Source organism: Marmota marmota, unplaced genomic scaffold (assembly GCF_001458135.2).
Source record: "Marmota marmota marmota unplaced genomic scaffold, marMar, whole genome shotgun sequence".
Classification (NCBI taxonomy): Eukaryota; Metazoa; Chordata; class Mammalia; order Rodentia; family Sciuridae; genus Marmota; species Marmota marmota.
The window spans coordinates 9,887,279-9,908,416 of record NW_025999982.1 but is presented as its reverse complement, the minus strand read 5'-3'; the positions used below and the strand labels follow the sequence as shown (position 1 = coordinate 9,908,416).

Below are 21,138 nucleotides of genomic sequence, written 5' to 3'. Positions count from 1 at the left end.
AGCATTTGCAGTTGTGGGATTTGAGCTTGGCTTTCTGTGGCATAAGCCCAGAGTTTGCTTAGATAAAACGCTTGTGCCTGTCATTAGACACTGTTTCATGTATCACTGTTTTACCAATGAGTAACTAATAACCCTAATTTCCTTTTCAGGACTGTAGATGTCATGTCACTCCCTTTCTTCCCCAGGTGTTCAGCTCCCGACAGGCACTGAATGGCCATGCCCGCATCCATGGTGGCACCAACCAGGTGACCAAGACTCGAGGTGCTGTCCCCTCTGGGAAGCAGAAGCCTGGCGGCACCCAGAGTGGGTATTGCTCTGTGAAGAGTTCACCTTCTCACAGCACCACCAGTGGCGAGACAGACCCCACCACCATCTTCCCCTGCAAGGAGTGTGGCAAGTAGGTGCACTTGAACCAAGGTCTGAACCACAGTGGATGATGGCTCTGTAGGGGCCAGGCCAACACAGTCTGAGGTTTCATCAGCTAGAGGAAGAACCTAGAGTCTCAAATCACTTTCATGCCATATTTAGAATCTGTAAGGTGGACCGTCTCTCTGACTCAGAAAATGGCCATTCTGGTGTCCTAGAAGGACAAGCATCTTCAGAGAGCAAACCTCTAGTGACAAACTTCATTTCTTTGCAGAAATGTGTGGAATGCCAATTTCCACTTTCTCCGTGCACACCCAAACTGTATTCACTAATGTCACTTAGCTTTGCATCCCTGCTGAGTTTTTTGAGAATGGCTCCAGAACAGCTAATCAGGAGCTCTCTATAGCAGAGGTGGGCAAAACATCACATGCCTTCCACCACCGCTCGCTCCTGTTCCCAGGGCAGACATCACTAATCAAGCACCACACTCACGGCTATCACATTAAGACAGGGCCTCAGATTCTTTTGATGATCATGCTTCAAGTTTATACAACCAATTGATTAGAGTTGATACATGGATAAAACCTATGTGTTATCCCTGCCCTCTTAGGGATAGTTTATAACAACTAAAGGGGAAACTTGACAGTAGGTAGTAATAAAAACAGCTAACATTTACTGAGTACTTACTTCATATACATGAACTCAGTTCTCACACAAAAACTTCATATGATGCATTTGCTGTCTTTATCCTTGTTTTACAAATAAGGATTTAAAGTTAGGTAAAATGCCTTACCTCAGGCCACACTGCCAGTGAAGAACAGAACCAAGATTTGAACCCAGCCAGTCCACAGGCACAGCCTGGGTTCCTGCTATTACTCTTTCCTTTTGGTTTGCTTTGTTTGCTTACCTTAGGAAGAAAATATCATTGATGGTAAGGTGCATAGTTCTCTCATGGAATTCTAGGAGAGTTCCAGTTCCTAGTGAGTGACTTGAGGGCATTTCATGGTCATGCCGATCTTTCAGGAGCCTCACTGAGTTTCTCTTCCCATAACCTCCAGTGCCTCAAACACAAGAAATGTCACCTGGAGAGACACCAACCAGGATGAGGCTGAAATTGCCAAGAAAGCATCTCTAGTTACATAAGTGAAGCCAGTTGGAGACCTCTCCCTCCACATCCTCACAGAATGTATCCGGCAGCATTATAGTAGCTGCCATCAATCAGTCAGTCCTCGTTATTTGCCTGGCACTATTTTAAAAGAATTTTTGCATGTATTGACTCATTTACTCTTTAGAATACCTTACGAGGCAGGTGCTCTTAGTCACCCTTAGTAAGCTGAAACTCAGGCACGGAAAGTTTAGGCCACATTGGGGTACAAAGCACGCTGTCTGGGCCAGCCTTGTGTACTTAGCTTCTAGGCCAAGCTGCCTCTGTGTAAACCTGATTCAGTTCTGGGGCACCCACCACAGAGCACTGGACCCACATCTCCCTTACCCCTTGTGGAGCCAGGGATGGGAGAGGAGGGTTTAGGTGTTGGTCTGTTCCTCTGTGCTTTCAAAGCATGGAAAAGACGTCATCTTCTCCCCTACCCCCCAACACACACACATTGAGGGAGCTGCAGATTGAATGAGTCCACAGACTGATCATCAAGCTTATTTGCTTGGAGGAGGGTTACACCACCCCAAGCTCAGTTCTCTCCCACTTGTCTGGGAATAGAAGTGTGGGGACAGTGGAGTCTTCCCAGTCCCCTCTGAGAGAAGCCCATACCTTCCACTTATTCTGTTCAAACAGGTTATAACTTCTTATTCCACCAGGTGGAGACAAAGGACACTTTAACAAAAATTCTTACAGATTGATCATACCTAGTCTAAAACTCTGAAATCCAAAATCATTAAAAATTATTGTATAAAAGTACTATCCGGCCATGTGTGTAAGGTATAAATGAAACAAATGAATTTGTGTTTAGACTTGGGTTCCACTCCCAAGAATCTTTTATGTATATACAAATATTTATAAACAAATAAATAAATATATTATATATATATATATATATATATATATATATATATGTATGTCACACACACACACATATACACACACACACAAAATCTGAAACAGTTCTGGGCCCAAGTCTTTTGATAAGAGATATTCAACCTGTATTTCATGCTTTATGACTGTCTTTCAGTGGCACGATTAAAACTTTCCTCATTTTTATGTTGCTTGGGTTCTTTTTCTACCAAAAGTCCAGTTAAAATTTTATGGAAAATAGAACTACTTTTTGTGGTTTTCCATCCTGGGAATGATATTAGGTAAATGTTCACAGATGCCTCCTTTAGTTGCTGGAATTATGTTTATTACATTAAACAGTTTTCATTATGTCTAAATGGAATTCATCAACACTGTTTAACTTGGGCTTTAGAAATCAGGCTTTTGGGTTTGTTGTTTGTTTGTTTATCCTTTATGAACTTGGAAGTAAATAATAATAATAATAGAGTACTTATGCTACCCTATTCATAAACATAGTCTCCCTTCTGGGCAAACTTTTTTCTGGAAAATGTTCCAGATAGTAAATACATTAGGCCTTGCAGACCATTCTGTCTGTGCTTCAGCTACTCAGCCCTGCCCTGGTAGCACAAAAGCAGCCAGAAACAGAACAAACAAATCCACATGGCTGCATTCTGTTAAAAGTTTATTTATAAAAAATAGGCTAGATTTGATCCACTGACCATAGTTTGCAGGCCTCTGGTTAAGAATAACCTCCCAAATATGATGGCTATCCTTTTATCCTAGGACTTCTCAACCTTAGCACTCTTGACATCTGCATATGGTAATTACTTGCTGGGGAACAGGCTTCTTCTGCAAAGTAGAATGCTGTCAGCATCCCTGGCCTCTGTCTGCTTAATGTCAGAAGAACTCTTCCCCCAACCAAAAATGTCTCCGGACATTGCCCAGTGTTGCCTGGGAGGGCATAATCACCCCCAGCTGGGACCCACTTTTAGTCTTAGTAGAAAATTATAATATGATGGCCAATAAGAAGGGGTTTTCAATGAAAAGACGTGTCGATACAGCTCAGAAGTCAAACAACAAGAAGATAGAAGTGAGGCCACTGAAATTGACCATACAGGGTTCCCTGTGACCTTGAGAAGGACAGACAGGTTGAAGTGGAGAAAACAAGAGGCTGATTAGAGAGGGCAGAGGAGAGAAAGGGGGACGCACCAACTATGTGCAGAAAGATCCTTCAACTACCCTAACTGGAAGAACGGGGACAGAGGCCAGGGCAGATGTTGGGTTGTTTATGATGGGGACTCTCACAGCTCGATAGTATGATCTAGGGCTTCTCTGTTGGAGAGGGCATGGTTAGTGATGTGGAGGCAGAGAGGCTGAAGGAGGAGAAAGAGCACTTGTTCCAGACCCCAGAAGGACCCAAAGACCTTCTCAAAGGCCTCGGGCATTATCCTGGGAAGGAGCCTAATCATGCCATCAGTGTGCTCCTGTTCCCATTCCTCTTCCTCTAATGCTTAGAGAGGAGGAAAAGGACGTGATAGGCCACAGCAAGAGAATGTCCTAGGACTCTGTCAAAGCCACCCCAAACCAGATGTCCAACCTGCACCCCCATTCCCCGTAGGACACTGGGATCTTCAGGAACTCAGATCTCCTTGTAAATTTTACGTGCTTTTTTTTCTTCATTTTTAGAGTCTTCTTCAAGATCAAAAGCCGAAATGCACACATGAAAACTCACAGGCAACAGGAGGAGCAGCAGAGGCAAAAGGCTCAGAAGGCAGCTTTCGCAGCAGAAATGGCAGCCACAATCGAGAGGACTACGGGGTCGGTGGGGACGCCAGGGCTCCTGCCTCTGGACCAGCTGGGTCTGATCAAGCCCATCAAGGATGCAGATACCCTCGATGACGACGTGGTCCAGCAGCTGGGAGGCGTCATGGAAGAGGCTGAGGTCGTGGACACCGATCTTCTCTTAGATGACCAAGATTCAGTTTTGCTTCAGGGTGACGCGGAACTCTAAAGCCCTGTTTGTTGCTTAGAGACAGTGAGAACCCACTGCCTCCGTCTTTATTAATCAGGAAACCTGGACTGCCCGCTTGTTTTGTAACCCTTTTAAACTACCTGTTTAAAAAGTGGTCGTTTTATTCAGGTTTAGAAAAAAAAAATCCAGTTTCTTTTCCTTTTTTTTTTTTTTAATTGTTGGGGGGGTTGGGGGAATAAATAATTGGCACAACTATCTTTAAGAGGTGTTTCATCTGGGCTACATCCTCACAAGATCATTCCCAGCAGGGAGTGGACTTGGCGTCCTGTTCCGTTGCTTTCAGATGTCAACCATCCTGGTTGCCTTCTATCCCAAAGCTTGCCGTGCGTGTGCGTGTGCGTGTATGTGTGTGTGTGTGTGTGTGTGAAGCAGGCTACGCTCTTCATGCTGGGGCCTTGGGCCATTTTTCCCACCAAGAGTTATTTTTCTGTTCAGACCTGTCAGGAATTGTTCTTTTTCCTCCACCAAAAACAAACAGATCAGAAGAACCTATTCTTTTTGCAATGCTGTTCACGGTCAGTGGAGTTCTGAAATTACTTTGTGCCACTTGAAAGATTGATGAAAACAACACTCACTGGGAATTTGCTGTAATTCGTGTCTGCTGGACTGAAGTTTACCTAGATACCAGCTAAGAGAGGGTTTTCTAACAGGTCATGATCACAAATACGAAGGAAGTAGCTTGGAAGGCCAACAAAAATAGTTTCAGATACACTTTTGCTTAAATGTTTGCATTCAAACAATGAATGTATTCATTACAAGTCACTTACCAAAGCACTTCGAGACTTCACAAAGCTGCATGACTTTGCTCTGCCTCCTCCTGCCCCTGTCAGCAGGGTTGCTGTTTGTACTTGAAGGCAATAAACTTTGTAATCCTTCAAAAATGTCAATATCCGGGCTATTGAACTGAGTCAGACTGACCCATCCCACTGTTAGCGCAAAAGTCAGACTGGGACTTAGCCCTGGCAAGGAGGGGATCTGCTCCTCTTGGCCCCTTTTCAGTGTTAATGCCACATGACCTCTGGAGCAGGTGTTCTCAGGCCTCTCCCCTCCCTCGGTAGCAACCCAGCTCCACAGAAAGGTGGCTATCACTCTGGGCCACTTTGCTGGCACAGTAATAGCTGGACATCAGACAGAAAATCAGCAGAGGCATGAGGACAGGACCTGAGCATCCTTCAAATTTGACTTTGCAAAAGCATTTAGCACACACTCATGGGGGCCCACTGTGACCCGTCATAGCCCCACACAGGCAGTGGTTTCTGAATCTCAGGAAAGCCACAGACAGAAGAAAAATACAAAGATTTTCTCATTTCCAGCATTCTGTTTTCAGAGAAGATGTCTTGGAGATTTCCTTCCTCTTTAAGGGAAAAAAAAAAAACTGCTTTGTTTGCTGCCATTTCAACAGATTAATCTATCCTGTTGTTTTATCTAAGCAGTTCTGAGTTAAGAACTGCCTGGGCATCAGGCACCAGCTTGGTGGCAGAGTTATTACAGAACCATTGCAAATGTCATGTCATCAGTAGATCTTGAAGTGACCTCCTTCTGGTCTGAGGGTGAGCCTGGAATGGTTTCTGCCATTGGGTCTGTAGAAGCTTATCAAAAGACCAAATGCCCAGAAAAATGTTTATAAAGCAAATGTATCCCTTCTATTTGGAGACTTGCTCGGCTGTTCCAGTTTTAAACATTAAAAATAAACTGAGTTGTCACAGCAAAAAATATAATGCACAATTTAATTTTAATTTTCCATGCAGTATAGGGTAAGGATCTTGGACTTGAAATAACCAAAGAACTCCTCCTTAATGAGACAGTTCAAATACCTGAATTAGTATTTCTTGACTATCAAAGAATCAACTTCCTAGTATAATATATTGCACTTACTTTTTTTTTTTTTTTCTGGAATGATCTGCCTGCATGGATGTATTGTGTTTTTGCGTCCCCCACCCACCCACCCCAAAGAACTTTTCTTGCTAATGGTTAATGTCTTCAACACGGTTACTGTTTACTATCAGATGGTTTTTCATTAGTGAATTTAGACCTCTTTGAGAAAGCTTGTATATAAAAAGTTAACAGATATATTTTATGGAAAAACCCATCTTATTTTCAAATATATTTAACTGCTGTTATATTTTATTAGAGGAAGGTTGTAAATATTTTCTAGGAGTTCTATTGTAAAGAAAAGTATTTTTGAAAAAAATTAATGTAATAAAAATGAAAACATTTTTAAATAGCGGCTGTGATTGCTTCCTGTTCTGGCTTCTTTATGTTCTGTTCTCAACAGATGACTTGCATGCCTTCCATATCGGGATGTAACTTATTCAGGTTTGCACTATTATCAGTTGACATCTTAATATTCAGTGTGCTTAACTGTATTTTCCCAGAATGCAGGTCCCTTGGTCCATATCAAAGCACTATGTATAGCATATTCATAATTTTTCTTTTGTAATGTGTGTATTTTTAATAAGGATTTTATGTAACATTTTGGCAAAAAGAGGACAGTATTTTCTAGTGAATTTTATAATAACATTTTGCTAAAAATGTTTCTTCCTAGGTCAGTTTTTGTTAAGGTGAACCAAAAGTCTTATTTTACCAGGGGTTTAAAAAAGTTTGAAGCTTGAAAGCAAAGTTATATTTAAACATCATATGTAACAAATAAATAAAGATGTTTTATAGACTTGTCCTAAAAAGGTGCATTCCTTAAAAATAATAATAATAATAATAACTGGGGCATTGTAGGTTGTTTCCCCACCTGAGTGTTAAGCATTTTTTAAAATTATCACAATACTTTTTCAGAAGAGAACCGGGAGAATTTTACTTCAGTTCCAGTCATTTACCTTAGAAATTTATTACAGTTCCTAGAGACGGGCATTCATCAAAATAGAAATGTAACCAAATACACGCTGTCCTATTTATTTGTGAAAACCTGATTCAATATTGCATCAGCTGCTCTGAAAATAAAATATTATCTTTCTGAGTTTCATTTGGCTTAAATATTCCTTTTTTTCTAGCCACTGGAATGACTTTTCAATGCTGAATAAGTGCTAGTTGGTTTATGTTGACACAGGTTTGAGAGGCCAGCTGGTCACATTTCATTCTCATTGAAGTACCCCCGCTCCAGCCCTACTCCAGAAACCCGGATGCACATTTCTGTTCCTCAAGCAGTAGATGGGCCACTTGAAGATGTGACATACTCTAACCAGTATTGTTCAAGCTCAATATTACCTATAGGAGTCTACAGTAAGCCACAGCATCCATGTCTGCCCTGATTTATTTCCATTTTATATGTGGATTTGCAAATGTCAATATATGTTTGCTTTTTTTGGTGGAGGGGGCGGGTACCTGAGATTGAACTCAGGGGCACTTGGCCGCTGAGCCACATCCCCAGCCCTATTTTTTATTTTATTTAGAGACAGGGTCCCTCTGAGTTGCCTAGTGCCTCACTTTTGCTGAGGCTGGCTTTGAACTAGCTATCCTCTTGCCTCTCAGCCTCTGGGATTACAGGCGTGTGATCGCCCGGCCACTGCAAAAAAATTTAATATCCAGAAAGAACAAACAGGTACCTGGGAACTGATCCAGGTTCACTGTTGGGAAGAGCAAAGTTCAAGCTTTCTTAATATTCTGAACTTCCTTACCTTCACCCACACATTTGCAGCAATTTACAGCAGGTGCCCAATGACTATTTGTTAATTACCTTTCTAGTCTTCCAGGAATGCTGGGGGGGGCAGGGGAACACAACCTCAAATCAATTCGGTGTTCCATGATTTCCCAGTCTGCCTTCCTTGGCAACAGCCAGTCTGCTGAGTTGTATGTGTTCTAGAAATGTGGATGAATTTTAATGTTGACAAAAACTAACCCTAATTAGACATTTTAAGAAATTGAGTAACACATTCCTAAATGAGTGGTTAAGTGATCTTTGTCTTATTTTTGCAGTGCTAGGGATTGAACCCTGGGCTTTGCAAATGCCGGGCAAGAAGTACCTCTGTGCTACACCCCGAGTCCTGTACGGGATCTCTGATCACAAATATCCCTACATAAAACAGCCATAAAAGGGCCTGACTGTTTCTTTTATGTAAGAGATAATCTTTTGAAATGGTTCCTTTTAAAAACGGAACTGGTGCAATCAAAATACAATTTTGTTGTGCGTGCTCTTTGTCTTTCTGCAGATACAGCAAAATGCACCTGCTCAACCATCTGGAGCCTGCTCTTCTCCATTAGGTCAGATGTTTGAAAGTCTAGGCTGTAGGAAAGAGATCCATAACGGATAGGCCAAGCTTCAGAACGCTGTCTATCCCCACACTGTCAAAGAGCCCTGTCCACAGCCCTACTGTTGGCAAAAGCTGGCCCCCCGTGTGTGGTATGAGGGTCAAACCCAGGACCTTGCCCTTGCTAGGCAAGTGTTCTACCACTGAACTACATCCCCAGGCCCCTTTTCCCTTTACAATGATTGTCCCCTTGCTCCCAGCTAACTGGACCAGGTTGACATGGGACCCAAAGTCATTAGGCCAATAGGCCAGTCAGTGACATATGATATGGCTTAGCCAAGAAAGATGAGGGGACTGAATCAAATTCCCACATCTGAGACAGAACAAATGAGAAAACTTGAGCTAGAGGCAGCGAGCCATGGCAACAAGCAGGGCAGAGCCCTGGGGGAGCAGGAGCAAATCAATCCACAGGAAGGCCATCAGAGGACCAGCAAGGACATTAGTCCCAGGCTGACTGTAGCACAGTCTTTGGGGCCTAGAAGAGTTCGGGCCACCTCTTTAAAAGTAAACCCGTTTTCTTTTGTAGTAGGGTGTGGTGGAGGATGGGTGTCTTGATTCCTTTAATCCAAAGGAGACTCAAATAGAACTGGGCCTCATCAGAGAATCAGAACAAGCTCTCTGCTGGGTTAGGAAAGGAAGGCCTTGAACTAGGATTTCAAATATGGTTATTGGTTCAGTTGAAACCAAGCTTGAGTGAGTTATTTCCTCTCTGAACCTGTTTCTTCACCTATAAAATTAGGATAAAATTCATGTCTGAGATTAAGTTAACAAATTGTGTGTGTGTGTGTGTGTGTGTGTGTGTAAAATCTGGAGAGAGAGAGAGAATCGTAATATTACCATCATTGTGGCTGCAGAACACTTTCCAAACTCAGGCTACTCAAAGGGGCAGAGGACAGTTGAGGAGTCATATTGAGAGACTGATGCAAACTTCAGAAGCAGCAAAACAGTGGCGGTGGGGGCAGGGGTGCTGCTTACAGGAAAACCCATTGGCTGAGATAGACCACTTCCAATCTCACAATTAAGAGAGCCTAATGTTGAGGAGGACCCTGGGTGGTCAGCCATGGTGGGGCACAGCTGAGCCAAGCGAAGTGCACATGGGTGAAATGTGTGCTGTTTCCATACCATGCAGTAGGACCACTCTGCTACCCTCACATGGACTACATTCTACTGAGCAGAGCCCAGTTGGAGGGGCAGGAAAACTGATTTCTGCTCCTAAATCTCTCATCCACGTATGGAATGTTGCACGAATCATTCTACCCTTTACTTTGTTCTCTTGCCTGCAAAATAGGGTAAATAAGGAGAAATAACAACTTGTGAGGAGAAACAACTACATTTGAATAATGCTTTATTTAGATGTTTTGAGAGTTCTCATAACCTTGATCCTCTTAATCTTCTCCACAACCTTGTGAAGCAAAAGATACAAGAAATTTTATGTTGCAAATGGTAGATGAAATTTATTGTATATTATGTGGCAGACAATGTACTAACAATCATACATCAGTATCTCATTTAATCCTCATAGACACTATTTGAAGTGAAATCTATTATCATCTCTATTGGACGTATGAGAAAATAAGCTCAAAGTGGGAAAGAAACTTGCCCAGAGTCACTCAGCTAAGTGGTAAACCAGAGATTATTACAATCCAGATTTCCTAATTATAAATCTCGAGTTTTCCATTAAATTGCCAATGTGAAAGCACTTTGGAAAATAATAAAGAAATCTGCACAAATAAAAGAAAATTTTATTACAGCAAATCCGATTCACCAAATTAAATTACTGTGGACATTAAGAACTAGGCACTATTTGGGCTTGTTTTAGTAGGTGAAGGCAGTCATTGTCTCAAATACTAGAGTAACATAAGGAAATGAATGATTTAGGAAGATTAGTAAGATGGAGCTATATAAGACATCTGGGGCACAAGAATTCCAGTTAATGTAGGGAAGGAAAGTAAGTTTAAGGAACAAAACTACAAGTCTGTTGCAATAAGATAAACGGTTAGGATTCGGGCTCAGTAGTTGGTAGCTTTTTTTTTCCAAGCATAACTTTTGCTGTGTTGGCCTCCAACCTCACAGAACCCCATAGGACAAGCATGGTTTGGAGGTGAAAATACTGATGGAACTTGATTACTAGGTAGTCGTGGGTTCAAGCAATTCTACTCAGACGCGATTGCAATCAGGAAGCCGATCCACCCCTCAAAAGCAAGGAATCACGTCTCTATGGTTGTTCCTGTGGCGGAACACGAGGACGTACTCTCTCCTTTCATCGAACTCTATGGTCTTAGGACGCACCTGTGACCCCGGAAACTCTTCTGGAAGTTCGGGGAAGCAAGATGGCGGCGCGAACAGCGCTTGTTGCTCTGTGCCGGCACCTCTGGCAGGTAAGGGGAGATTTGGGGAGGCTGGGCGGGCCGACGGGGACAGTGGTTAATTCCCGCTGCCACCCGCTGTCCAGCCGGTCAGGAGTCTTCCCCGATATCTGTTAATCGTCCCGGACTGCTGTTTGCAGGAAGGTGATGAGAAAAGCCTTGGTTTTATTTCTGATTGTCCCACAAAGACAGGAACAAGAATGTTAGGGCTGGAAAAAATAGTGAACGTCGTTTGTTCCACAGGCTCCGAGAAGACCGGAAACCTGCCTTGCAAAAGTCAGCCGCTGAGCCGGCGCTAGATCTCAGTCCCCAACTAAAGTGGGACATCTTCCTGACACCCGGGGATTGGGAGATTTTAGAGGAGGGTCTCTGAAGTCGGCGGAGTGGGTTAGATATCCTCCACACGTTTCTTTGGAAGAGCAACAAAAACTTAAGCAGCGGTTCTCAGGCTTTTTAGCCACAGGACCCCGTCCCACTTTTGGAGATAAGGACTCCAAAGAGATTTTTCAGTTTTGTGAATTTTAACTACCTATATTTTGGTTTGCAAAAATAAAACTGAGAATCTTAAAAATACTCGTTTAAAAAGTAACCCTAATAAGCCGGGCGCGGTGGTGCACGCCTGTAATTCCAGCTATTCAGGAGGCTGAAGCAGGAGGATCACAATTTCGAGGCCATCCTAGGCAATTGAGTGAGACCCAGTTTCAAAATAAAATATAAAAAGGTCTGCGGATGTAGTTTAGCGGTAGAGCGCCCCTGGGTTCAATCCCCAGTAGGGGGAGGGAGGAGTAACACTAAAAATTCTTTACGTGTTAACATAGTTAACATTTTATGGGAAGTGTGTTCTCCAAAACAAAAGCAGATTTCGTGAGGAGTGGCAATGTTTTGCACTTTTACAGAGATCTTTAATATTTGGCTTAATAGAAGACTGCTGGATTTTCATATCTGTTTTTGCATTTTGTTGTATCACACATTATTCATCCTTGAGAAAATGCCACTGTAAACTGTGAGAGAGACAAGTTTTAAATAATATTTTAGTGTTATTATGAAAATAGTTTTGATTTCTCAAATCTGAAAGTGTCTCAGAGACATCCCCCTACCCCAATCTTCAGACCACACTTTGAGGACCACTGTTTTTTAGATGGTGTTAGAAGTTGAGATTTTTGAAGCACTAAAATGAACTTATCCAGAAAAAATTCCCCAATCGCACGCCCTTAAAAGAAAAAAAAAATTTTTTTTTTTTTTTTTTGTACTAGGGTTTAAACCCTGGAACACTTTACCACTGAGCTACGTCCCAGCCCTATGTGTATATTTATCTATTTAGACAGGGATTTGGTAAATTTCCCAGGCTGGCTTTAAATTTGCATCCTCCTATCTCAGCCTTCTAAGTAGCTTGGGTTACAGGTGCATGCCACCACATTGTGCCCTCTCAAATTTTTTAAAAAGAGAGCAAAAAGAAAATTTAAGAACTTAAGTTGATTGGTGGATGTAACAACACTTTAAGCAGCTGTTAAAAGCTGAGATTTGCAATATGTAAATCAATGGATGTGTAACTGATGTGATTCTGCAATCTGTATATGGGGTAAAAATGGGAGCTCATAACCCACTTGAATCAAAGTGTGAAATATGATATATCAAGAACTATGTATGGGGCTGGGGATGTGGCCCAAGCGGTAGCGCGCTCGCCTGGCATGCGTGCGGCCAAGGTTCGATCCTCAGCACCACATACAAACAAAGATGTGGTGTCCACCGATAACTAAAAAAAAAAAATGATAAATAAATAAATATTTAAAAAAAAAAGAACTATGTAATGTTTTGAACAGCCAACAATAAAAAATTTAAAAAAAAAAAAAAGCTGAGATTTATAGAGGAAGAGTATTACCAAGAAGTGTCATATTCCTTAGATATCTCCTTTTTTGCACAACTGGATTTTGTGGTCACTGGCATAGATTCAAGGAGGAAGTTTTCTTTGGGATTGTGTGTGAAGAATGGCACATACTTCTTGCTACTTTGTATTTGCCTAATTTCCTTTTCATTTTCTTTTTTTCTCATGAGCCAAGGGAGAATATGAAAAGTTTTGAATTGTCACCAACTTGAGTAAAGAGAAGAAAAACAATAAGAATAGGCTTTTAAAACATTTAAGTTGGGGCTGGAGTTGTGGCTCAGCGATAGAGCGCTTGCCTGGCATGTGTGAGGCCCTGTGTCCGATCCTTAGCACTGCATATAAATAAGTAAATTAAATAAAAGATCCATTGACAACTAAAATATATTTTTTTAAAAAACCACTTAAATGACAATTGGTTATTTTAATTAAGCTCTGCTTGTGCCAACTTGTTATTTTCATCTTCATTGTATTTTGAGGATTCTGTGCTCCTACTTTCTCAAGGTACACTTTTAAATATCAGGAAAGCTTCAAGGAAAAACAGGTAGTATAGAGTAGCATTTAAGTTTCCTAGAACAAAAAAGTTTTGTTCCACCAGGCGGTGCTCACAAGAAAGGATTTGGCATTGCTGAGTTGTCCCGTGTGGCATAGCAGTTAGTGATGGGTGCAAGTTCCAGTGTGTACTGTATTTCAGTTACTTTATAAGCTAGTTATCCTAGCCAAGCCAAGAAATGCATATGCTTGAAAAGATGCATGAGGCTTCAAAAGAAGGGTACTTATTCCAACTCTTAATAAATTAAATTAAATAGACAATAATAAATTAAATTATAAAGATAATTTTTATTGCTTAAAAATATTTGTTCCACCAGGGGGATTGTGTGGTCACTGGCACAGATGTACAGTTAATCTGTAAAAAAAATAGTGGGAAAATAAAGTCACGTTTGATGCTTTTTTTTTTTTTTTTTTTTTTTTTTTTTTTNCCTTATGTTACTCTAGTATTTGAGACAATGACTGCCTTCACCTACTAAAACAAGCCCAAATAGTGCCTAGTTCTTAATGTCCACATGTTTAATTCATAGATTTTTTTTCCTTGTGGGAGTTGAGATTCTAGTGTTTTGAGAGTGCTTTTTAATTTTCAACCATTGTCCTCTTATTTATTCTGAAATTAATCTGTCCCTTTTAAGTATCCAAACTTCTTCATTTGAAATAATCAGATGTCCCTTTATTTGAAGCATCATGTATCTTTTAATTTTTAGTGGAAACTGAGTGGTTTGGAAATTGACTTTAATTCTAATATGTGCCTCCCACCCACTTTTTTATTTTTTTAAGGGCTTGGGGAATTTGTCTGTAAACAGTTCTAAGAGCAGTACAGCAAATAATGGTGCCTTTCTTCTGTAAGTATACATTGGACATGCCTAATTGAACTAGAAAATGGGCCTGTGTGCTTTTTAACTTGGTTTTCTCTTTTTTTCTTCCCACTCATAGCAGTACCAGCATGAAGTGGGTACGGTTCTCAAATCTTCACATTGATGTTCCAAAGGATTTGACCAAACCTACTGTATGTATTTCCTGTTTCTTAGTATAAGAGGATACATCATCAATAACTTTTCCTTATGATTTCATTTGGGTTTGTTTTCCAAACACATATGAATAAAAACAGATTATTCTGGAATACTGGCAAATGTATAGTATGCATATTCTTGCATATTCTCCAGTGTCCCTGGGTGCTCATGTGTTATCTTTCAGAGTATCAAAATAAGTTCGAAAAGAACACATTATTTAACCCAAATAACTGTGGTAAAGAGTAGTCTTACTCTTACCTCAGCATAATTGAGGAGTTGAAATACTTGATGTTATATTGTGGAAAAGTACTTTTCTTGTAACTTTCACATCTTTGTTTTCATTTTAAGTACTGAGTCTAGGCCTGGACAGTGCTTTATTTTTCAGAGTGAAAAAGAACACAAATTATGGAAATCCAGAAGGAGCTATGTAACTTGTAGAAGCAGTGATTCCATCAGCCCAATTTTTGTGTTATTTGTAATTTTAAAAAATCCTTACAAATTCTAAGTCCTTTCATTTCCACCTATTAAAAATACAGTTTTGTATGAATCCTTTTAGATATTTGTCCATGCACAATCATTTTATTCATGCATGTGTACACCAAAATAAAATTGTGTTATACTAAATTTACTTAGTAGATACTGGCTATATCTCTGTGGTAGTACATTTATTTATGTATTTACTTATTTATTTACTTATTTTTATTTTTTTAATTTTTTTTAGGTGTAGATGGACACAACACAATGCCTTTATTTTTATTTTTTTTTACATAGTACTAAGGATCGAACCCAGGTCCCGCCCGTGCTAGGCAAGCGCTCTACCGCTAAGCCACAATCCCAGCCCCATGTGATAGTACATTTAAACGATGGTCTCCAACTCGGATGACTGCAGGGGCCAGGCTTGGAAGAAGAGGTGGCAGTGTGGGCACAGTGGCATACTGTCCTTGTACTTCTTACTCTAGCCACAGTGACCATATCAGAAATCAGACTTACTGATGCCTAATCACCAAATCTCCCAACCTAAACTAATATCCAGATTTTAATAAGAAATCTCCTGATTTTTAACATTCATAACAAATTAAAACCCTACAAGGGCTATAATTCAGTGGTAGAACTCTTGCCTAGTGTGCACAAGGCCCTGTGTTTTATCCTCAGCACTGCAAAAACTAATATTTAAAAATAAAACCCTACAAGAATCAATCAGAACACATCTTTGGACTATATTTGCACTTCCACATTGTCCTCCAACTTTAGAATATCAGTATATCCTGTTTTTTCAACAACTCCATTTGGAGTAATTGAGAGTAAATGTCTAGCTTCCTGGTTAGTAAGTAGATCTTTTTAGAGATGAAGTAATCTAACCCTGAATCATAGGATTAGTAATATAATTTACTGGTTAACAGGTGAATGAAATACAGATAATTCACCTCTTGGAAGACAGTCAGAAATATCAAACCCATTATTTCTAAGGTCTTTGGGTATTAGAGTGGAAGAGAGATAAATTATAGGTACAGTCAGTGTCATAACATTTTAATTAGACATGAGTAATATATATATTAAAGCAGGCAAAGCATACATGAAAAAAAACCTAATTAAAAAAATGAATAGAAGTAGCTTCAGTTCGTATAACAATGTTTAACAATTTATAAGCACTTTAATTTGTGTTTTCTTAGTTTTTCCTTGCTATGAGCTATAGCAAGGTCGCTTATTACTGTGTTTTATATATGAGAAAACTAAGGGGCAGTGAAATAAGGTTTGCCCATTGTCCTTCAACTACAAATAGAGTGTAATTCTCTCTCTCTTTTTTTTTTAATTTCTTTTTTTTTTTTAAAGAGAGAATTTTTTTTTAATATTTATTTTTTAGTTTTCAGCGGACACTACATCTTTGTTTGTATGTGGTGCTGAGGATCGAACCCGGGCCGCACGTATGCCAGGCGAGCGCACTACCACTTGAGCCATATCTCCAGCCCTAGAGTGTAATTCTCAATCCAGATCTTTTGACAAGATTATTTTTGTTAACAGACCCTGAGATTATTTCTTATTGTATATAACTCAGTTCCATTTTGGTGTGCATTTATATGGATAAAATGACTACATATGGGACAAATGTCTAGAAAGATCATAACAAATTGTTAATGTGAATATTGGGCTCAATAATTATTAAGTTGGCAGGTCCTGCTAATGATTTTGTAGGTTGCCTTGAAAGTTCTTTTGATTCAAACTGTGTTTTAACAACTTCCGAGGGTCATTGTGCAAATCTAAATGTGCTAGCATGTAGGTAGTGAAATAACAGTGTTAAGATGTTCCTCAGCATTTTTCTTCCCATTTTTTAGTAAACTAAAGTTCTTTTGTCAAGGATAAAATGTTAAGTTTTCTAGTTGTAAATATGAGAGGAAACACAACTGAAATTTTTTTTTTTTTGCAATGCTGGGGGTTGAACCCAGTGCCTTGTGCGTGCGAGGCAAACACTCTACCAACTAAGCTGTATTCCAAGACCTTGAAACTTTTCTTTTTCATTTTAGATAACCATTTCTGATGAACCAGACACATTATATAAACGTCTGTCAATTTTAGTAAAAGGCCACGATAAGGCCGTATTGGACAGTTACGAATATTTTGCGGTGCTTGCTGCTAAAGAACTTGGTATCTCTATTAAAGTGTAAGTAAACTTTTCCTAATCTGATCTGGTAGCTGCTGTAGTATAATAACCAGGAAACTGGTGCTGATCCCAGATCGGTCTGAGCTCATAAAATGGGGTACAAATCATGATGGGTTGTTTAGGTTTGTCATGTTATCCAAAACAGGATCATCCCTTTCTGTCTACTGAACTTTTAAATACTGGAATTAGTAAACAGGAGAATGAAAGAAATCTCACTGACATTAAGAGACCCAAGAAGTCCATGAATCTCCATGAAGCAGGGAGGTAGAGTAGGTGAACAAACACGCCTTTCAGACCCTTTAGATGTGATGATCTTTTTGTCTGATGCGTCCATTGTTTCCACTCTGCCCTAAGGAACACCACTCACCCAGGAGTACATGCATGTGTAGGGAGCTTCATATGGCTTTGGAGTCACTCCAGGGTAAAGAAGAACTGCCTCCTTTGTCTTGTCCCCTGCTCCTTCTTTGTTGAACAGGACTTACTTGGGGCTATCCCAGGCTGACAAACAGAAACAGAAGGCCAGACTTTCTCCCAAAACAAAATACAATTTTGTGGTTATCAACATAATCTGTTTTCCTCAAACAACACACAGCAGACATGACCACTGTATTCACCACACTGTTGTGCTCTTCACAGGTTATGCATTTGGTCAATAAGGGACTCAATAGGCATAAAAACAGAAACCATGAGTGCATGAATGTGTTCACAACTTGTTTGCAATGCTTTTTTTTGAGTCTATGGGAAAAGCTTCCCATTGTTATCTGTGGTGTTTGTTTTGGCCTGAGCTTTGTAACAGTAGTTGTTAAAGATGACAGTCTGACAAATGAAGTTAGTAAATACCTATAATTGAGTTTGAGCCTGACCTACAAAATTGTGGAATCATGATTTGGTATCAGTGACGTGGGTTTTAATGTCATTTAGCTTAAGTTTATTATTTTGTCCGTTAATTTCAGACACGAACCTCCAAGGAAAATAGAGCGATTTACTCTTCTCAAATCAGTGCATATTTTCAAAAAGCACAGAGTTCAGTATGAAATGAGAACACTTTACAGATGTTTAGAGGTGAGTTTATTTCACCCATTGAGGCATTTTTTAAATATCCAGAATTTAAAATAGTATGTATCATAAGTTTCCTTTAACCATGACTTCCTTTTAGCCAGCTCTGCCTTTTAGTTGTAGAAGGCAAATGTCTTTTTTGGTGTTCGTGGAAGCCACATAATAGAAAAACCAAACTCCAAGCCATCCTTTATAGTAGTAAATACTCTAATGCATAAATGCAGATTATGCTAATTTTTTTCTCTCCAGTTTTTTTTTTCTTTTTATGCCAGCTAATTTTTATATAATCAGATAGCACTGGAATAATTTTGCTCCATGCTTCAAAATCCTAGTTTTTATACAACTTATAATTATTTCCACAATCTAATGGGATTTTTCCCTGATGATGATATACAGCATTAGGTTTTTCTTTCAATTTATCATTCATTTATGTGTTCACTAGAGCTAGTATAGTTTTATTATTAAAGGAAGCTGTGAGTTCTGGAGTCAGACTGACAGTATTAAAAAGTTCAAGTTCTGGTGCTTACTAGCTGTGTGATGTGTGCATCATCTATAAAATGAAAATAATAATGAACCCAGCTCATAAAATTAGCATGAGGATTAAATGACATATTTGGGTAAAGCACTTAGAATACTTCCATCACACAATGAATGATTAACAAGTGTCATTTTTAAAAAAGCATATGTGTTTTACATGAAAGCACTGTACATTTAAGGGTACAAATATGTTAGCAAGGCAAGGTAGTACAGGCAGACTGAGGAAGGAAGGTCTTAAGTTCAAAACTAGCCCTGGCAACTTAGTGAGACCCTGTCTCAAAAAAAAAAGGGGCGGGGGGCTGTGGATGCAGCTTAGTGGTAGGGTGCTTGAATGCTTGCCTAACATGTGTGAGGCTCTGGGTTCAATCCCCAGTATGGCAAAAAAGGCTCAGTGGCAGAGCACTTGCCTAGCATGCATAAGGCACTGGGTTCGATTCTCAGCATCACATAAAAATAAACAAATAAAATAAAGGCATCGTGTCCATCTACAACTACCAAAAAGTTGTTTTTAAAAAGCTGGGGGGCATAGTACACAAATATGTTAAGAAATGGTTCCTACTCTTAAAGGAAAAAGGTCTAAGTAATCCTTTTGTTTTTCTTCTTTTGTGATATTGGGAGTCAAACCTACGGCCTCATATATGCTAGGCAAACCCTCTACCACTGAGCTATACCCCCAGCCCTAAAGAATAAAGAAAGACTCAAAATTTTATCTGTGTCAGCAGAATCATTTTGCTGTAGAGCATAATAAAAATCATAAACTAACTTTATCTGGTAATCTAGTCTTGTTTCTTTTTGGTTTTATTTGGTGTTTTGTGGACCCCTGGCTTTTAAGGTGGCATCTGGTAAGAAGCAGACTTTAGGGCCCCATATCTAGTTCAGCCAAAGGATGTACTTTCTTTTTTTTCTTTTTTTAGTCTGTTAAAGATTCTTAGGGGAGGGCTGGGGATGTGGCTCAAGTGGTAGCGTGCTCGCCTGGCATGTGTGCGGCCCGGGTTCGATCCTCAGCACCACATACAAAGATGTTGTGTCCGCCGAAAACTAAAAAATAAATATTAAAAAATTCTCTCTCTCTCTCTCTCTCTCTTTAAAAAAAAAATGGAATTATTAAATTATTTGGGTTGGTCTTTATACTATTCCCTTTCATCATTAAAAAAAAAAAGATTCTTAGGGGAAAACCAGGCTTCACTTTTACCAAAAAACAAAACAAAAAAAAACTTAAGATTTCTGCTTTAACAGCAAAGCATGAACTGTTTTTATGTCTGATATTTTAGTTAGAGCATCTAACTGGATGCACAGCAGATGTCTACTTGGAATATATTCAGCGAAACTTACCTGAAGGAGTTGCCATGGAAATAACAAAGGTAGGACTTGAATTTCTACCTCTTTGGGGGATACCTGTGTTGTATCAGCCTGGTATATCACAGCCTGGTCTTGGCCGCTACGGTGGAGGGGAAGACCTGTCGCACTGGAAGCTATGTGTGCACAATGGCTGGGGGTTCACCCATTCCTATGCAATCTCAGAATCCCCCCACATCCTCACTGAGCCATCTCTGAAGTCTTCCTCCCTACTAGTTGTCTGGACTTGGTGACCACATTGTGTAGCCATCCCTGGAGATCACTGAGGATCAAATAAATTTTATTTATATATATATATATATATAAACACAAAATGCCTTACATATATTAAGTTGCCTATATATTAAGTTGCCTTCTCCCCATTTTAGACTCCTACAAAAAGGCAAAGGGGATTAACAAAAAAAATTAACAAATTCACTTTGTAGCAAAGATCATTTAAATAGTTTTGTTTCTGTTTTTAGACACGGTTAGAACAATTACCAGATCACATCAAGGAGCCAATCTGGAAACAAGTACCAGAGGAAAAAGAAGAAAGCAAGTCATGAAGCTTCAGGGAGCCACTTTGGACTTGAAAGAAGAGTGGGCCAGATGTGTGTGTTTGAGTGGAGAGTGCTTGCAGCTGAGGCAGTCGGGAGTCCTCCTCACTGCTCTGTTGAGTCCTCTTGCCCAGTTCAGTTGAAAACAGGGAATGGAAACTTAATGACAGGCTGAAATGGAGTAAAAGACATTTTGTTCTTTTTTATCCATGTCATTGTTTCCGTTCCAGTTTTAAAAACTTGAGCAGCTAGCCATGGTGGTGCACATTTATAATCCCAGCTCCTTGGGAGGCTGAAGCCAGCCACAACAACTCAGTGAAAGCCTATCTCAAAATAAGAAAAGAGCTAGAAATGTGATTCGGTTAGAGATTCCCCTGGGTTCTATCCCCAGTACCACAAAAAATAAAAAGTACAAGCGAACTACTTGGATACTCTGGGCCAAGAGTCAAATTTTATATTTTGTTCTGCTATTGTTCTATTATTAGTTTCTACTGATTTTAATTTATAGTATTTCACATATTGGAAAATGAG

General features: G+C 39.8%; 2 protein-coding genes across 4 annotated transcripts in view; both read left to right on the top strand.

The window, feature by feature from the left end:
• Positions 1-7,377, top strand: part of Trerf1 (transcriptional regulating factor 1) — a 136,302-nt gene extending 128,925 nt beyond the window's left edge. Inside the window, exons 16-17 of the mRNA XM_048805727.1 lie at positions 186-397; positions 4,058-7,377. Coding sequence (XP_048661684.1) covers positions 186-397; positions 4,058-4,382 — 537 coding nt within the window. The 3' untranslated portion in view covers positions 4,383-7,377. The remainder of the gene's footprint in view (positions 1-185; positions 398-4,057) is intronic.
• Positions 7,378-10,923: 3,546 nt separating this feature from the next.
• Positions 10,924-20,813, top strand: Mrps10 (mitochondrial ribosomal protein S10). Of its 3 annotated transcripts, none has more exons than XM_015487730.2 (7): positions 10,924-11,037; positions 14,234-14,298; positions 14,393-14,462; positions 16,986-17,122; positions 18,076-18,184; positions 19,987-20,076; positions 20,533-20,813. In XM_015487730.2, exons 1-7 carry the CDS (start codon positions 10,990-10,992, stop codon positions 20,614-20,616), a joined length of 603 nt encoding a protein of 200 aa, XP_015343216.1. In that variant the 5' UTR covers positions 10,924-10,989; the 3' UTR covers positions 20,617-20,813. The 3 variants fall into 3 exon arrangements, with proteins under 3 accessions (XP_015343216.1, XP_015343215.1, XP_048661273.1); XM_015487729.2 differs by having other exon boundaries at positions 10,925-11,037; positions 14,390-14,462; XM_048805316.1 differs by lacking the exon at positions 14,234-14,298 and having other exon boundaries at positions 10,977-11,037; positions 14,390-14,462.
• Positions 20,814-21,138: the final 325 nt, after the last annotated feature.